General features: G+C 44.2%; 1 protein-coding gene across 1 annotated transcript; it reads right to left on the bottom strand.

Annotated features, from left to right (window-relative positions):
• Positions 1–4045: 4045 nt before the first annotated feature.
• ndnf (neuron-derived neurotrophic factor) lies at positions 4046–14756 on the bottom strand. Its single transcript, XM_071912843.2, has 4 exons — positions 14364–14756; positions 8488–8691; positions 7849–7973; positions 4046–6517 (listed from the first exon to the last, which is right to left on the bottom strand). The coding sequence occupies exons 2-4, from the start codon at positions 8688–8690 to the stop codon at positions 5121–5123; spliced, it is 1725 nt and encodes a 574-aa protein (XP_071768944.2). The 5' UTR covers position 8691; positions 14364–14756; the 3' UTR covers positions 4046–5120.
• Positions 14757–20455: the final 5699 nt, after the last annotated feature.

The raw sequence follows: 20455 nt of genomic DNA, 5'->3' as shown, positions 1-20455 counted from the left end.
CACACACACACATTGATGGACAGCTTCTCCTTTGTCGTTATATTTGATGGAAATGTATTGAAACCATTGTCTGTTTATCTGTGTTCGCCCTGTGATGGACTGGAGAAAATGAATGAATGAATGAATGAATGCAACCAAGTGTATTTTCTATTTATTTATTTAATTCTTAGGTAAGTATACAGTGTGGTGGAGTACAATGAAGTACAATGGGCATCATCTCACTAAAATAATTGACAATCACTGACAGATTCATCTTACCTAGTCCTGACAATTGCTTTAAATCCGTTAAGAGTCACCAGTTCCTTCAGTTTAAAGTCTTTCTGCAGGGTATTTCATGCAGTGGGGGCAGAGATCACGAAGGCTCTCTTCCCAAACTCTGCTCCACATTTACTAATATAGACACATAAGTATGAAGGAAGCTTTCCCAGAATGGCCTTATAAACAAAGACAGACCAGTGACTAAGCCTACGCATGGTCAGAGATGGCCAACCAGCTCTAGCATACAGAGTACAATGATGAGTCACAAATTTATTGAGATAAAGGATACATTCAATGGGAATTATTTCAAAACCTATATTTTCGACCAAATATTACACAGTCATTTGGATCACCAGCACCACAGGAACAGAACTTTGAACCTGAGAGTACCGAGCCTTGGAAGCGAGCCACTCAGTGGCTGGACTGCCAGTGGAGTCTCAGAGGGCCAAAAAGCACAGAAACCACATTTAGGACATGGCGAAGGAGAGGATTGCACTGAAATAAATACTTTCAGAGTTTCTTTTTTTCTAAGTAAATATTTTCACTGGAGGAAAACCTCAGTTTGGCAAACATACAAATGGTTCCATACAAGATTTTCCAAATGGATGTGTGCATTTTTCTGAAATCTCCCAAACCTGATACTGTAGATTTAGGGGCCAGACCACCTTTTGTTTCATGTTTCACAAACCCCTGCAGTCCCTCACCACAACTCCCTATTTCAAGGCTGTCGTTGAATAGCCAGCAAACCATTTCCTGCAGCTCCGAGGTCACTGGATAAATGATGTTTTCATTTGTCAACCCCAGGTCGCCACTAAAGGAGGGTCTTCAGAGGGAGCCTTTTGAAATTACAGTACTGATGAAGCGTGAGAAATTACAGGCACTTAGGAGTGATTTCATGAGCACCAGAGAACAGAGGGACCACCCCAACGCCGCTCCAACAACAGGGAGCGTTGGCCATGGGTACACAAACACACAAACACACAAACACACAAGCCTTTACATGGGCACACACCTACTGTAGTACATACACACATAGACACGCAGACACACACACACACTGAAATCACATAGCGTTTACATTCCCTTTACGTACACACAAATAACAATGGCACTTCTTTTTCTTTTCCAGGGATCCTCAAATGCACATCATGTGTACGAGCTTGCCCATGGTAAAAAAAAAAGGCCCAAGAGTTTAAATATATGATTAAATGACAGTCACAGTCAGGAGCAGGCATTGTTTGGTTCATTCCTTAAATTATTCTAATGGAGATGGGCTGGGACTGGCAGTGCCTGAGGGCCGCTGGTCCCTCTCCACCCTGGGAATGGGCTCTTGGTCAGGATGGGTTTGGAAAGGAGCCCCAGACTTCTGCCTGGCCCTCTGTTAAATCAGAGCTATGTGGAGCTGGTTTGGACCTGAGCCTCCACAGCGATCCATCCCCTGAGCCACAAAAGTGGAATCATTTTCATCATGGTCGACTCTTCTTTACTTCCTTGCCGGGGCTCCCTCTGTGTGTGTGTGTGTGTGTGTGTGTGTGTGTGTGTGTGTGTGTGTGTGTGTGTGTGTATGTGTGTGTGTGGGTGGGTGTGTGCTCATGTGTGAGATTTAAAAGCTCAAAGCATCATAATTTCATTACACACTGTTTGCTTTGGAGGTTTAGAAGACAGTGGCACCAGTGTAAGGCTGAATCATTTAATTTAACCATTCTCTGGTAGTACCTACCCCAGAGATGGCAGGAGCCCTTAATTCAATACTGAGCTTTTGACACAAGAGTTTTTCACTGCTTCTCTTTTTTCTGCTGTGGGAGTTACACTCAAAGCCCTTTCAGCGTGCTTGGTGGCATGTGTCAGTCTGTTTCTCTGTTTGGATGCCTTTCTAGCCTCCGCTCCTTTTTCACAATCTCTTTCCAAAAGTGTCACTCAGCCCCAAGTTGAGCAGCAAGTACATTCACACACAGATACACACAAAACACACTCACAAATGCCAACTCCTAAAACCCTTTTGAAGTCCTGTCTCCCCTGAGCGAAGTAACTAACATTTAAAATCAATAAAGAATTTCTAACACTGTCAGCAGACCACAGCATCTATACTTATTTAATTTGTTGTTTTTAACAGCATACATTTTCTTTCCTTGTCACTTGTCCCTTTGCTTCTTAAAAGCTCACACCGGCCTAACTTCCGACACCCGCCTAGTGAATTTGGGGGCTAGGCGAGTCGTGCAAACCCTGACCAGGAATCAAAGCCAGGTCTTCCGCACACAGCTCTGATTACTCCACCACTTACCAAAGCACTAGATGTCTGTCTCCACTCCTCACCCTGCTCCATGTACACACATATATACAAAACTCATACATCAAAGCCCTGCGCTCATTACCACGCAAAAGATAAACACAGACAGCTCTGTAGATGGTTAGCTCTCGGATAGAGGTTTCTGTGTATATGTATGTGTGTGTGTGTGTGTGTGTGTGTGTGTGTTGGTGGATTGGGGGTGCTTATGAAGAGAGCTCCTGAAGGAAAAGGAGTGTGTTGACTTTTTTTTCCATCCCTAGACCTCTTGGGTGACCAGAGGGCAGAGGATTCTTGGTTTCATTAATGAAGCCAACGACTTCAGAACAGATCTTATTCACGAGTGCTGAGTAACATCTGAGCAGATCCGTCCCTGCTGGCCAACTTTATTAGTGGCACTTTACAGCGCTATCCGTGACACTCCCACAGCTCCCTGGAAGCTCCTCCACATTATTCCAGGGCAACGGCAGGTTAATGGAAGCCAGGTGGAGCCTCCCCGCATTTCCTCTGACCAGGACCGTTTGATTGACAGCGAGCTGTGGAGATGAATCGGGAGCGTATAGCTGCTCAGAATCGGGTCGTGATGGAAACGTAGCGATTCACAAGGAACAGCTGTTTTTCTTGGCCACAACAGAGAGAGCTTTCCCATTCACCTGAGACTTTTCTTAATTGGAACGTGTCGATATGTGCGTTGATGTATGTCTGGTTCTCCTCTTCGCTTATTTGCGGTTAACTGTGTGTGTTGGTCAAATAGTATTGCAAGTCACCCGATTCTCTAAAAGGCACTTAAAAAAAATACGGGTTCCAAATGGATTCTTAGGTGGACAGAATGATGGTTTGAGAGGTGATGGCCTGTTCATCTGACCTCTGTTCATCTTGTTTTTAATTATTCTGATAGGTGACAGTGTAGTTTCAACAATTAACCATGAGAAAGCCTTCTGCAAAAGTTAGCTGATTTGATTAGTTGATAAATTAAGATTTTTTAAGCGATACCCCTGTCAGAGAAGGGAAGCACTCCATTCTAGCAATTAGCAAAATTATTTGTTCCAATAAAAATATCAGCATTGTGATTTGTCATAATAAAGTTAAATAAAGGTGTTTCATATCAAAACTGGTCCACCACCCATCATGATACTACATCTGTTACCTTCATAAGTCTAACATGTATGAATTGCAAATTTCCTGATCAAGACATTCTGTGTGGCTCAGTTGGTAATACATCATAGAGGTGATCAAAGTACAGAGCAGAACAGCCATTTATAATTGTTATTATACAATATCAGCGGTTGCAAGGGGACCCTGCTGAACAGATTACCTCTAGAATCAGAGCTGTAAAGAGCCAAAACACACTTGCAACTTCGATTAAATTTCTATTCTGAGTTTCTTGTGTGAGAAGGGTTTTCGGTAGGCCTTTGAAAAAAGCTAAAAGGGTTGTCCAACAGGGTCAAAACAATGAACCCATAAAGGTGCTGAGATGCTTTTATTACTGTACATTTGTGAGAGTGTACATCTGTGGCACAGTGATTTGATTGCAGGCGCTAGTGAAAGAGGGTCTATGTTCTAGTGCCGTGAATCTTAGGCGCTACTTTTGAGAATGTGAGATCTGGCATATGAGATCTTTTAAAGTCGTTCTAGCACATAATTAATCCCTTAGAGTCAGTCAGTCTTTCTGTGAGTCACAAATCATTCCTGGGATCAAGTTATCATTTCATTTACTCCAAGTATCAAGTTCTGCCTATGTGACCATAATTTAGCCCTCTGAATCTATAAACACAATATGCAGTGTGCCCTTTCATCTCGGAGCCATGATTGTGATGTTAACTGCTTGGCAAAAGAACATGACACCCAGGGTGACACAGGGATTACTTGTTCTATATTTAGTGTTTATGTACATGAATATTGGCAGGACAACTCTGTACATGTGACACACACAGTGATACAGTGATAATACACAGACCTCCAGCACAGAACACATTTACAGATGGGCTCTAGAGCAAACACTGGCTGAGATACACAAGGGAATGTCTCAACTACGACAATTTCCTCATAGAATTGGAATTTCCTCATAACAGTTATTATCGTCATCAATAAAAACAAACAATCAAAAAAAGAGGCAAAAAGTATAAAATAATTTAAATCCCTCCTAAAACATGTACTGAATATGCAGTGAGAGAACTATACAATGCGGGTAGCTACTGTATCTCCTCCGGTGATTTGAAACTGAAGGAACAAACAAATATGACAGACAAAAGCAAATGTCATGCAGCAACAAAGAAACATACAAGATGAGAAATGATCTTCTTTGAAGTTCTGCCTCCCCGATGGCCACAGGACGTAGAGACCTCAGGCCTGGCGACGAAGCACCGCTCGCTACGGGTCACCCAGACGCGCCACAATGAAATGTAAACATAAATATACAGGTTGATATCTCTCTCTACAAACAGTTCAGTCACTGCCACAGGCCCATCAGCTGTGTGAGTAGTCAGTCTGTATACACTCCTTAGTAGAATATCACTTAGAGTTAAATAAACTTATTTAATATATATATTTATAATAGATTTATTCTTTGCAGAGTCATTTAGCAGTATTTCCTTGTTTTCACCAGTTTGCTCTGGTATTTGACTGAGTGCCCGCTGTGGCCGACCACGTAAACGTCCAGCAGGTAGGTCTTGCCTGGCTCCAGACCTGTGATGGTCTCTGTAGTCACAGCCTTCTGCAGGTTCGGGCTGTGGAAGTACTTGCACAGGACCTTTTCTGACTTCCTGCGGGTCTCTGGCCCAGCGCACTGGTTTTGTTCACGACGCCGCTGCTCCTCGCCGTAAGTCTCAGCCACCTCCTTGCGGTAAATGCAGTACTTGTTGCGGTCCTGCGTGCCCAGCCAGGCCACGGTGGCGGAGGAGCAGGTGCGCAGCTTGTCGAAGGCCTTAATGCGTGTGTCCTCGGGAAGCGAAGGGAAGGGCTGCTTGCTGCTGGGTCGTGTGGTGGCGAGTACCTTCAGGGTGGAGGCCCCTTTCCTGCTGCCTCGCAAACGGATCAGGTACTTGGCCTTTGGCTTCCCCCGCAGCTGGAACTGCCGTACCCCCTCCACATTCTGGGAGAGCAGCAACTTGCCGTCGCGCCTCACCTGCACCTGCACAGCGTCCAGACACGTGTGGACGAACAGGGTGACCCTCTGGTGGGACGAGACGGGAGCAAAGCGCAGGAACTTGCTGCCCTTCCTCTTGATGAAAACATCAGACACTTTGCCATCCTTCAGCTCCACTGTCTTCTGACGGGCTTCCTCTTTAGTGCGAGCGAACGTGCCCACATACGCTGTGCTGGTGTTGGTGGCAGAATTCACAGCAAACACGTCAAAGTAGTACTGTGTGTCTGGTTTCAGGTCTGACACCGTGAAAATGTTCTTATTGCCAATACACACCTTGAGAATGTCTGAGGCTTTGGGCTTGGCTGTGTAGGCCCGCGAGATCTTGTTACTTGTGAGGCCTCGGTCCTTGCCAAAATCATTGTCAGAGGGGACAAAGCCAAAGTGGGCAAAGTCAAACGGGCTGAAGTCTCTGCCGGGCTTCGGAGCCAGCATGAAGGCGTCATCGGCGCTGATCTTAGCTTCAGCAGCGCACATGCTCTTGAAGTTGTGCTCCTTGTTGATGACTACGCAGTACTGGACGGGCTGGCCCATCAAAGAGCCTGTGGGCGTAGGCTTCCAGGCCAGAGTGACGGTGGTGCGGCCCAGCGCGGTCACGTCCACGCGAGGGTCGTAGGGCAGCTCTGGGTAGGGCTGGTCGGACTCTGGAGTGGTGGTGGCGTACACCTTGAAGTTGCTGTCTTTCTCTGTGGACAGCAGTTCCAGCTGGTAGAGACCAGAAGGCGTGCTGGTGGCCACATAGGACTCCACATCGTTTCCCTTATAGGTGAAGAGCTCCGTCCCCTCATCTACTGTCACCTGCTGCTTCTGCTGGTCCAGAGGTTCAGGCTCTCCTGGAAGACAAACAGGCACAACATGAGCTCTTTCCATAGCACTGCTTCCAAATGGGCCTACGTTGATATTACCAAGATTAATATCTTTACAGATTCTTATTGAAGACCTTCCCAGTGTTTTTTCTCCTTTTTCATTTGGCTGAGATGAGAAATAATTTCCACAGGTGCTAAAAATGACCCGTTTAATGTGTTGATGCCGGTGAGGTCATGGCGAAGCGCCGCAAGCCTCACGGACGATTAGCCCCTCACAGGCCAGCCATGTTTTCACTCTAAACATCCCCTAAGATCACAGGCCGGTATTCACTTGGCCTTTCCGGGGAAGCTGTGCTACAAAGAGGCGCCTTGTAGCTTCTACATGAGGGAGACAGGCTAAGGTCTTACTGCAGCTGAGCAAGAAATCATAATATTATGTTTGTCAACCAGAGAGTGTGCTCAGTGGTGTACTAAAAATTAATGCTCAAAGATCTGCTCCCAGTTGAGACATTTAGCAAAAAGAGCAGCAAAGGCAGGAAGAGACTAAGAAGTTTTTGTGGAGTTAGAGTTCACTGTGAACTATGGCTGACAGCACCGTGTCATTCCACCTATGTGAAGTCACGCTTCCACCTTTGGCACCGATTTTTGATTCTATTCTATTGATTTTTGTGTCCAAATTTGTCATTATGCTTCCAGTTAGTGATGAATTCTTTTCACTTGACTCAAGGTACATGTCTTCAACAATATAATCCCCCAATAAATCATTTTGTAATATTTGATTTGACAAGGTCACACACACACACACACACACACACACACACACACACAGCTGCACGTGTATTCACATTCAAATATATGCTCACGTCACACATGTGTGCTCTAAACCACCGATTTATTCATCTGGCATGATTGGGTCTGATCTTTTGTGTTGAAAGGATACTCTCCAGATGGAGAAAGAGTTTGAGTGTGTGAGCTAGAAAAAAGACAAAGAAAGAAAGAAAGAAAGAAAGAAAGAAAGAAAGACAGAAAGAAAGAAAGACAGATAACAGACAGACAAACAGACAGACAGAGCAGCAGGGGTTCCCTTCAGAAGACCAGCAGAGCCTAAGTAAAGGGATGTAATAGCTTTGATTCAGCAGGCTGAGTAGAGCAGTGCCCTTCTCTAAAATTATAGACGTCACTTTGGTCAAGCCAGACATCATAAGTGGTCAGACTAGACACTACGACTGTGACTTAATTAAAACCCACCAAAACACAAAGCCTAACATCACTGCGTAGGTTAATTGTGTGTGGGGGGATAGTGATATTTTCGCATAACATGTGATTAACCTCTTCCACCGCTGCCTAATGTCATTTACCTGATCCCTCTCCGCTGGCCTCCTCTGGCAGCTCCTGCAGAGTGAGTTTCCACTCCAGAGGAGCGTCACAAGGCGTCACAGTCACAGACAGGGGCGTGTTGTCCTCCTCCACCACAAAGTAGTACCTGTGAGAATAAGATTTAAAGGCACCGATATGAGCACCGCATAATCACTTTGACTCATCGTACTTTTAAGTTATCCACGATGATGCACACCACTACATCAGAGCAGACTGCCTGAGCTTATTATGCTTCAGCATGCAGAGATATTATTGAAACCATTGACCTTGGTCTCTCTCGCTCTCAACCGACAGACACTCAATTACATGAACACGACTTTCTCATCAATTATTTATTTTCGCATCAACATAATAGTTCATGTTACAGCGCAACATCTGATGTTTCCTATCTGTTTACAGTAAGTGCCCATCAACAAGTTTAATGTTTTCCTCAGTGATTGCTATGGCTCAGTCAGCAGATCCAGCGGAAGTGCTAGAAAATCACAGAGGAGCATTTCGCCTGTGGGCATTTACCTTCATGACGGCATGGCGATGTTTTGTGCCACAATTTTGTTCCTAGAAATCGCTGACTAAGATGTATCTAGTGAAACTGATTCATAGACTGTCTGGGAAACTGTTACCGTTTGGGCGTGTCTCTGAACAGGTAGCCGCTGATCTCCGCTCCATCCGGTATGACGGACGAGTCGTGGAACAACGCCTTGTCTCTGATCTGCATCTGGAACAGGCCTTCGTCTCGCGTGGGCAGCTTCTGGGCCACAGCACCCAGGCCCAGCAGCACCAGCAGGACCGCACTCCAACCCTCAGCTTCTTTACACTGCCTCATCCTGGAAAAGACAGAAGAATAACTGAAATCTCACTCACAGTATAACACAACCATGGGAACATAAGCAGGGTTATAATAGTTTTATTATTTGCATTGGCTGTTGTTTTGTTTTTTATTTATTTTTGTAATAGGGTTTCAGGTTCAGTTTAGTTTTAGTGAGATGTGATTTGTTATTTCCAGTGTAGTTTTTATTTTTCAATCATTTTTGTTTTATATTGTTTATATTGTTTAATATTTTTGTTTTCTTTTATTTTGAGTTTGAGTTTAATACTCAATACTTTGAGGTTTGACGCAAGAAGAATGTGTGCAAAGTGGCTATTTTATGTGTCCAATATTCAATAAAAATGCATAAGTGTTGAGGAATTTCTGCATTTCTCTCTCCTACCCTCCTCTCTCATTTTGGCATTGACTAAAAAGACTACAAACTATTCTTTTATGTCAGCTAGAATTGGCAACAGAGGTTATAGTTTCACTATAGAGTTTAGAATTTCTATATTATGTTTCTTTATAGAGTTTTGCTTTATTCTTTTTTTGTTTCATGTTACTAAATTATGTTTTCATACCAAGTTGCAGTTTTAGTTTTAGCTTTAATTAACTTTAATAAGAAAATGTAAGGGACACCAAAAAGGGACTCCAGGCCACAGAGAGGGGGAGAGATTAGATTTAAACGAGGATGTGTGGAGGAAAAGAGATTGCTAGAAGCTCCAGGGAGCCATACTATTTCATAGAAAGCTATATAAAAATGTTTAGTGTAGCAATCTACAGATATAGGATGTGGTTCAGGACAGACTAGGTGCAGCTGACCGTGGCTGAGAGCCTCTCACGTATCCCCTGTCTATTGATTTTGCCCCATTGATTGCAGCTGATGGGAACGCCAAATCCCTGGTGATTTAATCAGCGTAATGACGGCAGATTAGCCAGATACTTTACTGCCATTTACTGCAAGCGAGATGGTGTCCTTTTAATGACCCCTCTCCCTCTCCCTTTCTCTGCTCGCCCTTCCTTGTCTTTCTCTCTTTCCCTTGATCACCCTTTTTCCATCAACAAATACAGCTAATCTCTTTCTCATTCACACGTGAGCACATATAATGTACATCCCTCCCTTTCTCGGTCCCTCCTGTCAAACACGTTCCCTCCTCCCTTCCCTCGTTGCCTCCCTAAACAGAGACAGATAAGTAAAACCAGAGGGAGCCAGGCCTGGACGTACCTCCACACTACAAACACGGCTTCATTACTACATTATCGTCCTTTAAAACGCAGGCCAGAGAAAAGCCCTTGACAGCTCCTGTCAGTGTCTCCGTCTCTGCCGTTGTCTGAGCCCAAGCCTCCCGTCATGCTGCCAGACTTCAGAGAGCAAAGGAAAGCCATGTAAGTGGTACTTTGAGGTTTGACTCACAGGGAGAGGAGATCCTTATCTCCTCGGCTTGTCTCATTCCACTTCAGAAGCGTGTCGGTCGGAACAAAGACATGTCTATTAATACTCAAGACAGCGCTGAGGTGGTATGTACGGAGCTGTTCAGAGCCGTCTTTCATTCCGTCCCCAAACACCACAGACACAGAGAGGCCCCCGTCCCCGGCTGCTTCATCAAGCCCACGCAATGGCACTAACATGTTGATGTCATTAGATATAATGTCTGCTATCACTCATACAGTAAGAGTTTCATCGCCATGCATTTTCTTGCCTAGTTTTGGACATAGGCATAGCGCATTTGATGTGTGCCTTGTGTGTCTCCAGTATGTCCCATGTGCTCTTCACATGTGATATTACTGATTTAAAACCAACAGCTGAGCCTGACAATATTTTCACTTATCCCACCTGCACTAAATGTTACATTCCCTGATCCACATTCAGAGTTTTGCTGAAAGATGAATATATAGAGCAGCTGAGGTTGCTAGTGTCTGGTTCCTGCGGCTGAGTGGAACAGCACACAGTATACATAGTCATACGGACTTGGATGGATCTGCTTATATATGCAGGCCTGCACCATTCTCATGCCACAGAGTTCCCTTACTGAAATAAAACATCAAAAAAGCGGCATCTGGAACAAATAAAGCCTAATGTTTAATTAGAATGAGGAAGAATGTATGATCGTAATTTGGGGGAAGATAATTTTAAGGCAAGGTCACCCACAATCGTGTCAACTTTGTTTTGCTGCCGTTTTATATTTATTTATTTATACTTTTTTTTTTGTTGTTGTTTCACTTTAACTAGAACTTTGTTCAAGACCTTTTGGCTGAAAACAGTCTTATGTATTCTAACTGGGAAGTTGTGGAATCTAGATGGCTGTGTAATGGGATTACAGGCAAAATACAGCAGCCTAGACTGAACTTCCCTGAATGAGGAAATAGTGATGATCTTTCTTCCCATGGCTGTCACCTAAAAATGCCTACATCATCAATTAACCTTTAAAAAAATGAACTAGAAAATGTCTGTACTAGATCCAAATCATTCTAAATTAATGTTAGATTTACATGTGTCTTTACAGTCTGTCAATTTTCAGATAAATTTAGTGATGTTAAAACCCCCCTTCATGTTACTATAATTCCTGTGTGATTATAATAGTTGAGTACTTGAAGAATGGAATCCCTTCATCTAAATTTCTACTATAACAACTTTGACCCTGGTCACATTCAGGACCATTACAAGCAAAATGAGACATTATGTACAAAGCCAAAACAAAATGTTCACACTATGCCTTTACATGTCCCAGATGGACGCAATCTTTTCAATGACATCAATCAACTGGCTAATTAAAATCATTTTCAATCCACTGATAAGATTAAAGCAAAATTCAAAAAAATACAATTACTCACAACAATCCACAGAGACTATTTCCATCCACCTGATCGACCACTCAACATAATTCACATAACAAAGGTGCATGAAAATGAAGTGTGTTAAATGTGTCTGCTCTCAATGTGTGTGTGTGTGTGTGTGTGTGTGCATGTGTGTGCGTGAGTGTGAGTGTGAGTGTATTTCCAGCAGCCAATGTGAAGTAAGGAACACATTGATTATTAGCACATGATCACCATGTATGGAGGTGTTTCTGAACAAAGAACACAAACCATAACACACGCATGTACCACGGTGCGGCTTACCCATACCACTCATCCACTGGTCCCACCCCCATCAGTTAACGTGTGTGCACGTATACTCGTGCATGTGCATTAGTGTGTGAGCACCAAACTACCCCTGACCTTCCCTTTCTCCCCTCACTTTGTTTAACCGGTCTCTCTCCTTCCCTCCAGCTCCTTGTCAAGACGGATAAGCCTCCTGCCTGCTGCCACATGGAGCTCATTAACAGAACAGGAGGGAATAAAAGACACTTTAATTTCAACACAAATAAAGAGACATTTCGGATTCCACCCAACAAGACGCCTGGCAGGACTCACAGGACCTGGAGCCTCTGTGTGTTTTCTTAAAGGAACTCTGAAGGCAGATTTACGGTAGGTCTTCAGTAGCAAGCTCCATCACTGCTGTCACTTCAGGGCCAACGTGGGGATTGGAGTGAGTGGAGGATATGCGGCTGAGAGCCAAGGATGGAACCACACAGGACCTGGACCTATTCTATAGGCAGGCCAAACCAAAGCAGGTCTGGTGCTCTTGGAGAGCCAAACAGCTCATTAATGAATTGGTAGAGACTGTGGTAAGGGCTCGAATCCAAAACTCAAGATTCTATCTGGTGTGTATGTGTGTGCGTGTGTGTGTGTGTGTGCGTGTGTGTGTGTGTGTGTGTGTGTCCAAACCATCACATTCCTCTGCTCCGCACTGTGTATAAGTCTAAATCATCACTCAGGACCTGTCTCCTCGCCATCCACAACATCACTCACAGTTTGAGTTTCTGAACTATCCACATCATCAGACCACAAAGACATGTTGGCACAATAACATGAGGGAAAGGAGAGCCCAGTTTCCCTCTCAGCCCCTCTTCTTTATAGCCCATCTCCGGAGCGTGCATTTAGCACTGCAACCTGGAATGCTTCAGTGAGGAGAGCGGGTCAGGTCGCAGGGCAACTTTCTATTACTGCAGTGAAAATGAGGCATTCAAATGAAGGGGGCACCTCTGACTGATGTGTGCTCTGCATTGCTGGCACTGTGGCTGCCGAGGGTGATCATAGATTACAACACAGAATGCCCCATGGGAAAGTCATCCACCCACTGCCCATCATCAAGGATAAGGGCACGGAGCGGCATCGTGGGAAATGAGTCAATCATGATCCGTTATGTTCTACTGGGCAGAGGGAGCACAGAAGCCCTGTTCAGCAGCCAGACTGAGGGCACTGCCTCTGCTTGTGTCCGTCTGAAGGAGCATAATGAGGGGCTTTGCACAGTGAATGTGCCGGGGGACCGGGAGTGGGTGTGGATATGATGAATAATTTAACAAGGAAATAAAAACGTGTCGCCATGTCCTTAATCTTCCACCAGTGACTCTGGACGTGACATCCAGTCCGGACAAAGGCAACGCGGAGGAGACTGTATATACACCGCAGCCTGTCACTTCTCTGGACGCAAATGGCTATAGCAACACTGGCGGAATTCTTTCAGCCCGGAGTTTTCATATGCAAATCACGGTTTAGTTACGGTATGCAACGCAGACCTTCCCATTTTAAGACTTTTGTTCATGATTCATTCTCCTGAGAAAGTAGAAGGGAGGCAGTGTGGCTGCTACTAAATACAGTTATTCAAATTCCCATCCCGAGTCTGTCTCTCATTAAATACTCGGAGACTGAAGGGAAAAACATGGGTCTCACTATGGACTGGATGGGGAAAATACAACTCCCAAAATAAACTAAAATACTATTAATCTGCCTTGAATAATTGAAAAAAAAAATGAGGTGATAGAAAATAAAATATATACCAAATTTCAATGATACAGAGAGAGTGGGAATTTGGAGTAGACCTGCTTATAGATTGAATAAACGGTCTCATATTGCTGCCTATAACCCCGTTTAGGGCTCTTGCAGGTGCGTAAAGCCACCCATGGGTGACAGGGGGAAACAACCTCTACTAAATTATACTCCAACTCACAAGCCATGCAGGGTTTTCACACTTCACATCCGCAGCTCCACAATCAAAAGGGTAGATGGAGAGAATAGCCCACATAGCGCACTGGGCGTTAGAAATGGGGGCGAGGACGCATATTGATGAATCGCGTCTGGTGGCTTTATTGGGTGCTCTGTCACCCCTGGGAGCATGGGAACCCTTAGGAGCACAAAGCAAGGGGATTTTCAGCACTCCGGCTAAAGTTCATCAGTTTTGCAGGGAGCAGTCATCGCCACCGTGCCGTGTGCTGTGAAATACAGCCCAAACCAAAGAGTCTAAAATTAAAAGAGCATGCGAGTTCGGGCTTGATTGAAATGTGTTTGAAACTTTTAACTTCCCGGAGTTGTAAACCGCAAAACCTCTTCCCCTCTCTCTCTGGCAGGCGTTTCAAAGGCAAGACTGCTTTACTCGCAGAGTCCGTCTCTGTTTTTATTTGGAGCTTTTATCCAGAGTCAAAATAAAAGCTTCAGAAAAGTTGAGGAAAAGATTGAAAGTTCTTTTTTCCCCCCCATCAGCCTACCGCTGTTATAATTTAACAGAAGCTCGCTTAATCAGTATCAGAGGCGCAGCCACATGCCATACGCAAGATCATACGAAAAATAGACAAACGTTCAAGCAGGCAGTCTTACCTTTCGGACTATGAAACGACGAAGTTGTCTGAAGGATGGTGGTGCTTGCTTTCAAAACAGCTCTGATCTCGCCACAATAAAAAAAAAAAAAGTACCTTACAACTAAAGGAAATGTGAGTTAAAGAAAATTCAAAATGCAAGTTGTCCTCTTCAGTGTCCAATAGTTTCCTCAGTTCAGTTCTGCTGTAGGAGCCTATCAATCGGATTAGGCGGCTGCTCTGGTGCGTGTTGGCAGTTTTCTTGCGGATTTAACTCTGCTCTAGTGTGTATGAGTGTGTATGAGTGGGGTATGAATGTGTATGAGTGGGTATCCTGAGTGCTGGCAGTGCGTCCCTCCCCTGCCGCGCTGCTGCTATTGAAACCTCGACTGGATTGGAGGCAAACTGGTGCGAACTTCTCCTTCCCTGCGCTCTCTGTAGGAAGACTCCAAGAAACAGCCTAATAAGTGTGGAACCAGCCCACTCCTTCAGCACACCACAGCCCCTACAAATCAAAACCCAAGCAGGGACCAGCCACAATCACTCCCTGGTTTGACTGGCAGTGGCTTTCTTTATGAATGAAAAACTTCTAACAGACACACAGCCTAAACTATTTAAATATTTGAAGTGTTTGGCTTCTTTTTTTTTTTTAGTTCAGCAAGAATTCACAAAAAAATTCTGATTTTTAATTATTCTTCAAATCAGATTAGTTTGAGTAGACAAGGCTAAGTGCTGCTGAGATAACACACATTGCCTCTGCCACAAATCCAACCAGTGCATAAATCTCATGCTTGGTCTCTGTTATTCTAAGAGCGGGGATCCCCCTCATACTTCTTATTTGGTAGCTGTTTACCGTGATGCGCCCTGGAAATTATTACTTTGGGCACTAGCATCCTTTCAAAGTCACGCAACCCTCGGGGCTACATTTGTGTGTAGGCAAGTTTTATCATGGGCCCAGATAGCTGGGTTTGCAAAACATGATCATTCCTCTGCCTCCTCCGCACAGCAACTTTGATGCTGTGGGGACTGGCGCAGCATTTTTTTATTAGGTGGAATGTGGCCTTCACCGATACAGAGAGCTGCTGATCAACTGGAAATTCCCGGGGGGACATTCGTGTTCTTGTCTGTTCCTGGGCCGAAACCCATGGAAGTAAATATTTATCCAAGATAAGAGGCATTGACTGAATTCTGTCTCTGAAGTGAATTGCCCTGAATTTATGACTTGATGGGGGTCCATGTCTGATGAGTAGGCAATCTAGACTTAGAGGATGCTGCTGTTTCCTGCTGTTTCCTCCCCAGGAGGGCCGCCTACCACCTTACTTATGTTGCTGTAGCCTTTTACGCATGAACGGGAGCAGGTTGCATTGTAAATAACATCTCTACCTACAATTTAGGCTAGCGTTTCCCTCAATCTGCAGCCTACGTGGACATACATGTACATATGTGACATAGGCCTACATGAAAGGTTTTGTTCCAAAATTAGATATTCGACATTTGAAAAATGTGAAGTCTACACTTACAAAACGATTCATGACATACAATTGAAAAATGCACCTTTTAAAGGAGAGCAGGGAATTTAAGTCATCAGTTGGTAAAATGATAAAACTTTCACAGACATTACCTACATTTCAGAAATACTGAACAACGAACGTCAGGTGCTGAGATTTATTTTCCCCAAATCGATTGGGAATACAGCTCTTCAGACATTTTTAAGCCTTAAATCGACCATTCATTTGCAGGAGCCTAATAGCAGATCTACGGGTCGGTAGACAAGTGATAGAGTGAGAGTCTGGACAAAGTGTTGGTACAACAGCGTCATCTAGCGTCTGTTGGTACAAGGCCACCTGGAGAGCAGCAGTGTGGCTGCAGGACTGCAAATATACACAGCAAACTGACTTACAATGAAAAGAAAAAGGTGAGATTCTGCATCACCATACCTGATTTTCCCAACAAGAGGACTGCTTCAGGGTCAAGTAGGTGAGTTTTGATGTTTAAAAATAGAAGTGAATCTATAGTGTACCATAGGGTTTACCAAATTAGTAATATTGTGTCGGGAGTGAGAGAGGGCTTGTGTACACAAACTCTCAAAGTTATAGTCTTTCTCCAGGGGAAGTTGAAGGAAACCTTGAAAACATATGTGTTCAGACTAAAATAGATTAGAAAAGGGGATTGGAGACCAAACTTCAGACCCATTTCAGACTAGTGTCCTTCACACAGGGTCACATTTGGTCTTCCAGATTAGAAAATCATTATCTCTTTTAGACATTTCAATCTAAGCATGGGTTGGAGCTATAATGTATAAAGCAGCCTGAAGCATTCTGTACCTTTCTGAATGGTACGGGAATGCACTTGTAACCTACACACACACACACACACACACACACACACACACACACACACACACACACATACTATACATACACACACACACACACACACACACACACACACACACACACTTACTGTACATACACACACACACAAATACACACATGCCATTTTCTTATGGGGGGGTTGATGCCTGGGATGATGATTAGGCCGCTGTGACTTTCACATCCTTGGGATTAAAATAGATGCCAAATTGAATCTGCTCTTAGCCACACCACCAAGCTGTGAAAACGAATCCACTCTAGGGATATGTCTACTCACAATAACACAGAAACACACACACACACACACACACACACACACACACACACAATGCACACACCCCAGCTACATGCCAGAACCTTGAAAATGTATCCACACCAGGGACAATTTAGTACAGATGGAGGGAGGAGGGGAGTAAGGAGGAGGAAAGCGCTCCTGTAATGGTGATCCCTCTGCACTACTTCGGCTCCAGCGCAGGGAAAAAACAGAGCTCATTTTAACAGATTCACGGAAGAAAATTTACACAAAACACACCAATTTCTTAACCTTTATTCATCTAGGGAAAGTCAGCTGAGTACACACACGCTCTCTTCCAGCAACGCCCTGTTTCACATTCACACAGATACACAACATTCACACCTGGGAGTTTCTACTGTCGGCCACTGAGCAGCTCCACTGGAGCAGTTGGGGGGTTAAGTGCCTTGCTCAAAGGCAGCTCGACGATAGTTGTTGAGGGAGGGAAAAGCGCTACTCATTCATTTACCCCACGCGCTTTTTTCCAGCAGATTGAAACCGGCGACCTTCCAGCTCCCTCCACTCCTGAATTTTACACATTCAATATATAAACCTCACAATGCAAAAGCAATACAATACAAAATGTTACAATGTAAATAGACATCCAGATACCAGTATTTGCCATTCATAGTCAGATACTCAAAGTCCACATACAGTATATTGTATACTGTGCAGTGGTGAGAACAGAAGAAGATTTGTGTTGGGAATGCAAGGTTGCTTGGTGATTAGGGAGACAGTCTTTCAACTGGAAGGCTCAAGCTCAAACCCGGATTGGCAAGCGTCCGTCCTGCTGAAGTGTCCTTGAGCAATATAGAATATGTCCCTTGTGGAATATAAAATGTTACATGAGGCCCTATTTTTGGGGGAAAAGCAATCATTTCATAAACCCCAATATTCTAGATAAATAATATTGTAACACAAAAACGATACTATCTTTTTGTGTCATTTACCTAATAAATACAACTTTAAACTCTACACCTGCTGACAGAGAAAGAGAATGAGAAGTGGCAGAATCTCATTTACTCCAGATTCTGCTTACCAGTGCTCTGATACAATCCAAGGTTAACTGAGTGAGTTTCGGGAGAATTAGCCCAGTAAACCAGCAGTGATGAATGGCTCATTATCAGTTTGAAACATGGTATCAGAGACGTGATGATTATGGGTTGCGGTGTTTGCTCTTGGACATAAAGTCAATCATTGAGCCAACCTTGTTCTCCATCCAGAATCTGAGTATTAGGCGGTAACATCAGGTCTAAACAAAATTGTACCAGCTGGTGTTCTCTTACATTGTTCTCTGCATTTTTTCTTGCCACTGTTTATATTCTCTCTTTCTCATAATGCAGTTGCCTCGCGCTGCATACGGAGGTAAGACTCATTGTTTTGCGCTGGCCTCAGTCTGTTTGCTTTGGGGGATGCTGTAATGCTGTCGCCCACTGTGGCCTCTCCTGAGCGATCTCCTTACACCTCCCCAGCGGCTCAGGTAATCCATTAATGCAGGGAGGAGGGAATGTAATATCTTATTGGACTGAAATGCATTCATATGATTGTGAGCGTGGGCCTGGAAGGTGTAATCTGCATCTCTCACATCACATTCATTTAAGGTTATCAGAGCTGCGGAATGCCACAATAAAGAGGATGGAGGTTTCCATTAGCGTGGCCGGTCGACCCAATATTCAGTTCATCATTAACTCAGCAGAGCTAAGAGTCTGGCCCACGCAAACATCTACTCTGTAAACATTTCTCACTATCCCTTTTCCTGTTGCCTCTGTGTGTGAGGGGGGGGGGGGCAGGCATGAGAAACAATGTGTGAACTCCGACCTAGCTGAAGTCGGCGGACACTAGCCATCTCTTCTAATAGTGACACCGGTTCAAAATACCCCGTCTCCACACTGGGAGACACTGAAGGCATCATCCCTGAAGCAGAGACAGCAACGAGACAGAGTGGGAGAGGAGAGTGAAGGTTACAGTTCAAGGGAAAGAATGAGGGAGGAAAGGATAGTGATGGGAAAACAGAATGTGCTAAGGACATCCTATAGTTGTAGCAGTGTGTGTGCCTCATCGCGTACCCACCTGGCCTTCAAGAAATACCTCTGTCAACTAATACAAAATAAACCTGTGAGTGGAGATAGGACGGGGCTTAGGGGAGTGTTATTTGAAACCCTTCTGTACACTTGAGGAACTTTGCTTGAGGATTTTTTTGGTGTCTTGTTGAGTTTGTGTGGCATTGAGGCCCACTAAGTCGCAGAGATGAATACAGATAAACATTACAGGGTATTCTGGTGACATGAGTGGTTCATCCTTTCTAAAATTAGTCCATACGCCCCCTCACTCTGTCTTTCACTAACTCTCACTCACTCATCCTGTCTCTCTCCAAAAGTTCTTTTGGCCCCGGATAGGAAAAAGACTAAAAGCCACAATTGAAACCAGATGAAAGAGGACAAGAGTGAAGAGCGAATGTCGTGTCAGTGTCTAACTTCCTCTCATTATCCAATAAGAGAGCAGTGTGTCAGCGTCCAACTTCATCCCATTATCCAATAAGGGAGCGGCATGTCAGCGGTGCCCAAAATACTCAGGGGACAGGAGACATAAACAAAGAGCAAAGTTTAGATTCACAATCACACACAGGCAGATTCAAACAGAAGTCTGTCCCAGGCCTTTTTAGTGAAACTCTAGAGCACAGCAGCTCCAGGCATGGTATGTCTATTGTAAACACAGCCGAGAGGAGGCAGAGACGAGCGGAGGAGCTATCTCCCCCCACTCTGCATCTTGTCTACAGGCAGCAGCAGGACAAACAAGCACTGCATCATTGGTAACATGTTACACAACTCACATTCACGCTTATATTATCCAAACAATCTCATGAAAATGAAACAATTTTCTACATACCCATGGGGCATGAACTCTACAAACAATTCCATTTATTATTGTAATGGGAGTCATGGGCCAAATGCTACAAACAAGGGTAAGATACTATAGGAGCATAATGTAACTCTAGCACTGAGAGTTGTCCTGTTGTGAGACAATGAGGTGAGCTCCACCCTCCTGAGGATGCAGCAGCTGCACCCATGAGGCACGCATGGCTCATACTGGACATGACAGTGGACCAAATGGCCCCGACACATGCTCATCCACCTTAGAGAGAGAGAGAAACATGTTGATGCTTTGGAAGACACAGTATAGATTAATAATGTCATGTAAAACCTTCAGCTGTGCTAAAAAAAAAAAAAGATCTGTGTGTGATTTGCATGTACGCCGTGTAATCTGAGATTTGAATATGTAAACAAGATACAAAAAGAAATTTCTGGGTGCTAACTTGGTTTCATGGCGGTGAAGAACACAGCAGATCATTTTACACAATTATGCTATTTTTTAATGCAGTTCAACATTGAAATTAGAGAGGTGTGTGGTATAAATTGTGTAAATTGTATCAAATTTTCCCCTTTTCCTGTC

This window comes from Centroberyx gerrardi, chromosome 9 (assembly GCF_048128805.1).
Source record: "Centroberyx gerrardi isolate f3 chromosome 9, fCenGer3.hap1.cur.20231027, whole genome shotgun sequence".
NCBI classification, from domain to species: Eukaryota; Metazoa; Chordata; class Actinopteri; order Beryciformes; family Berycidae; genus Centroberyx; species Centroberyx gerrardi.
Note: the sequence above shows the minus strand (reverse complement) of the source record. Positions and strands in the feature narration are given on the sequence as shown.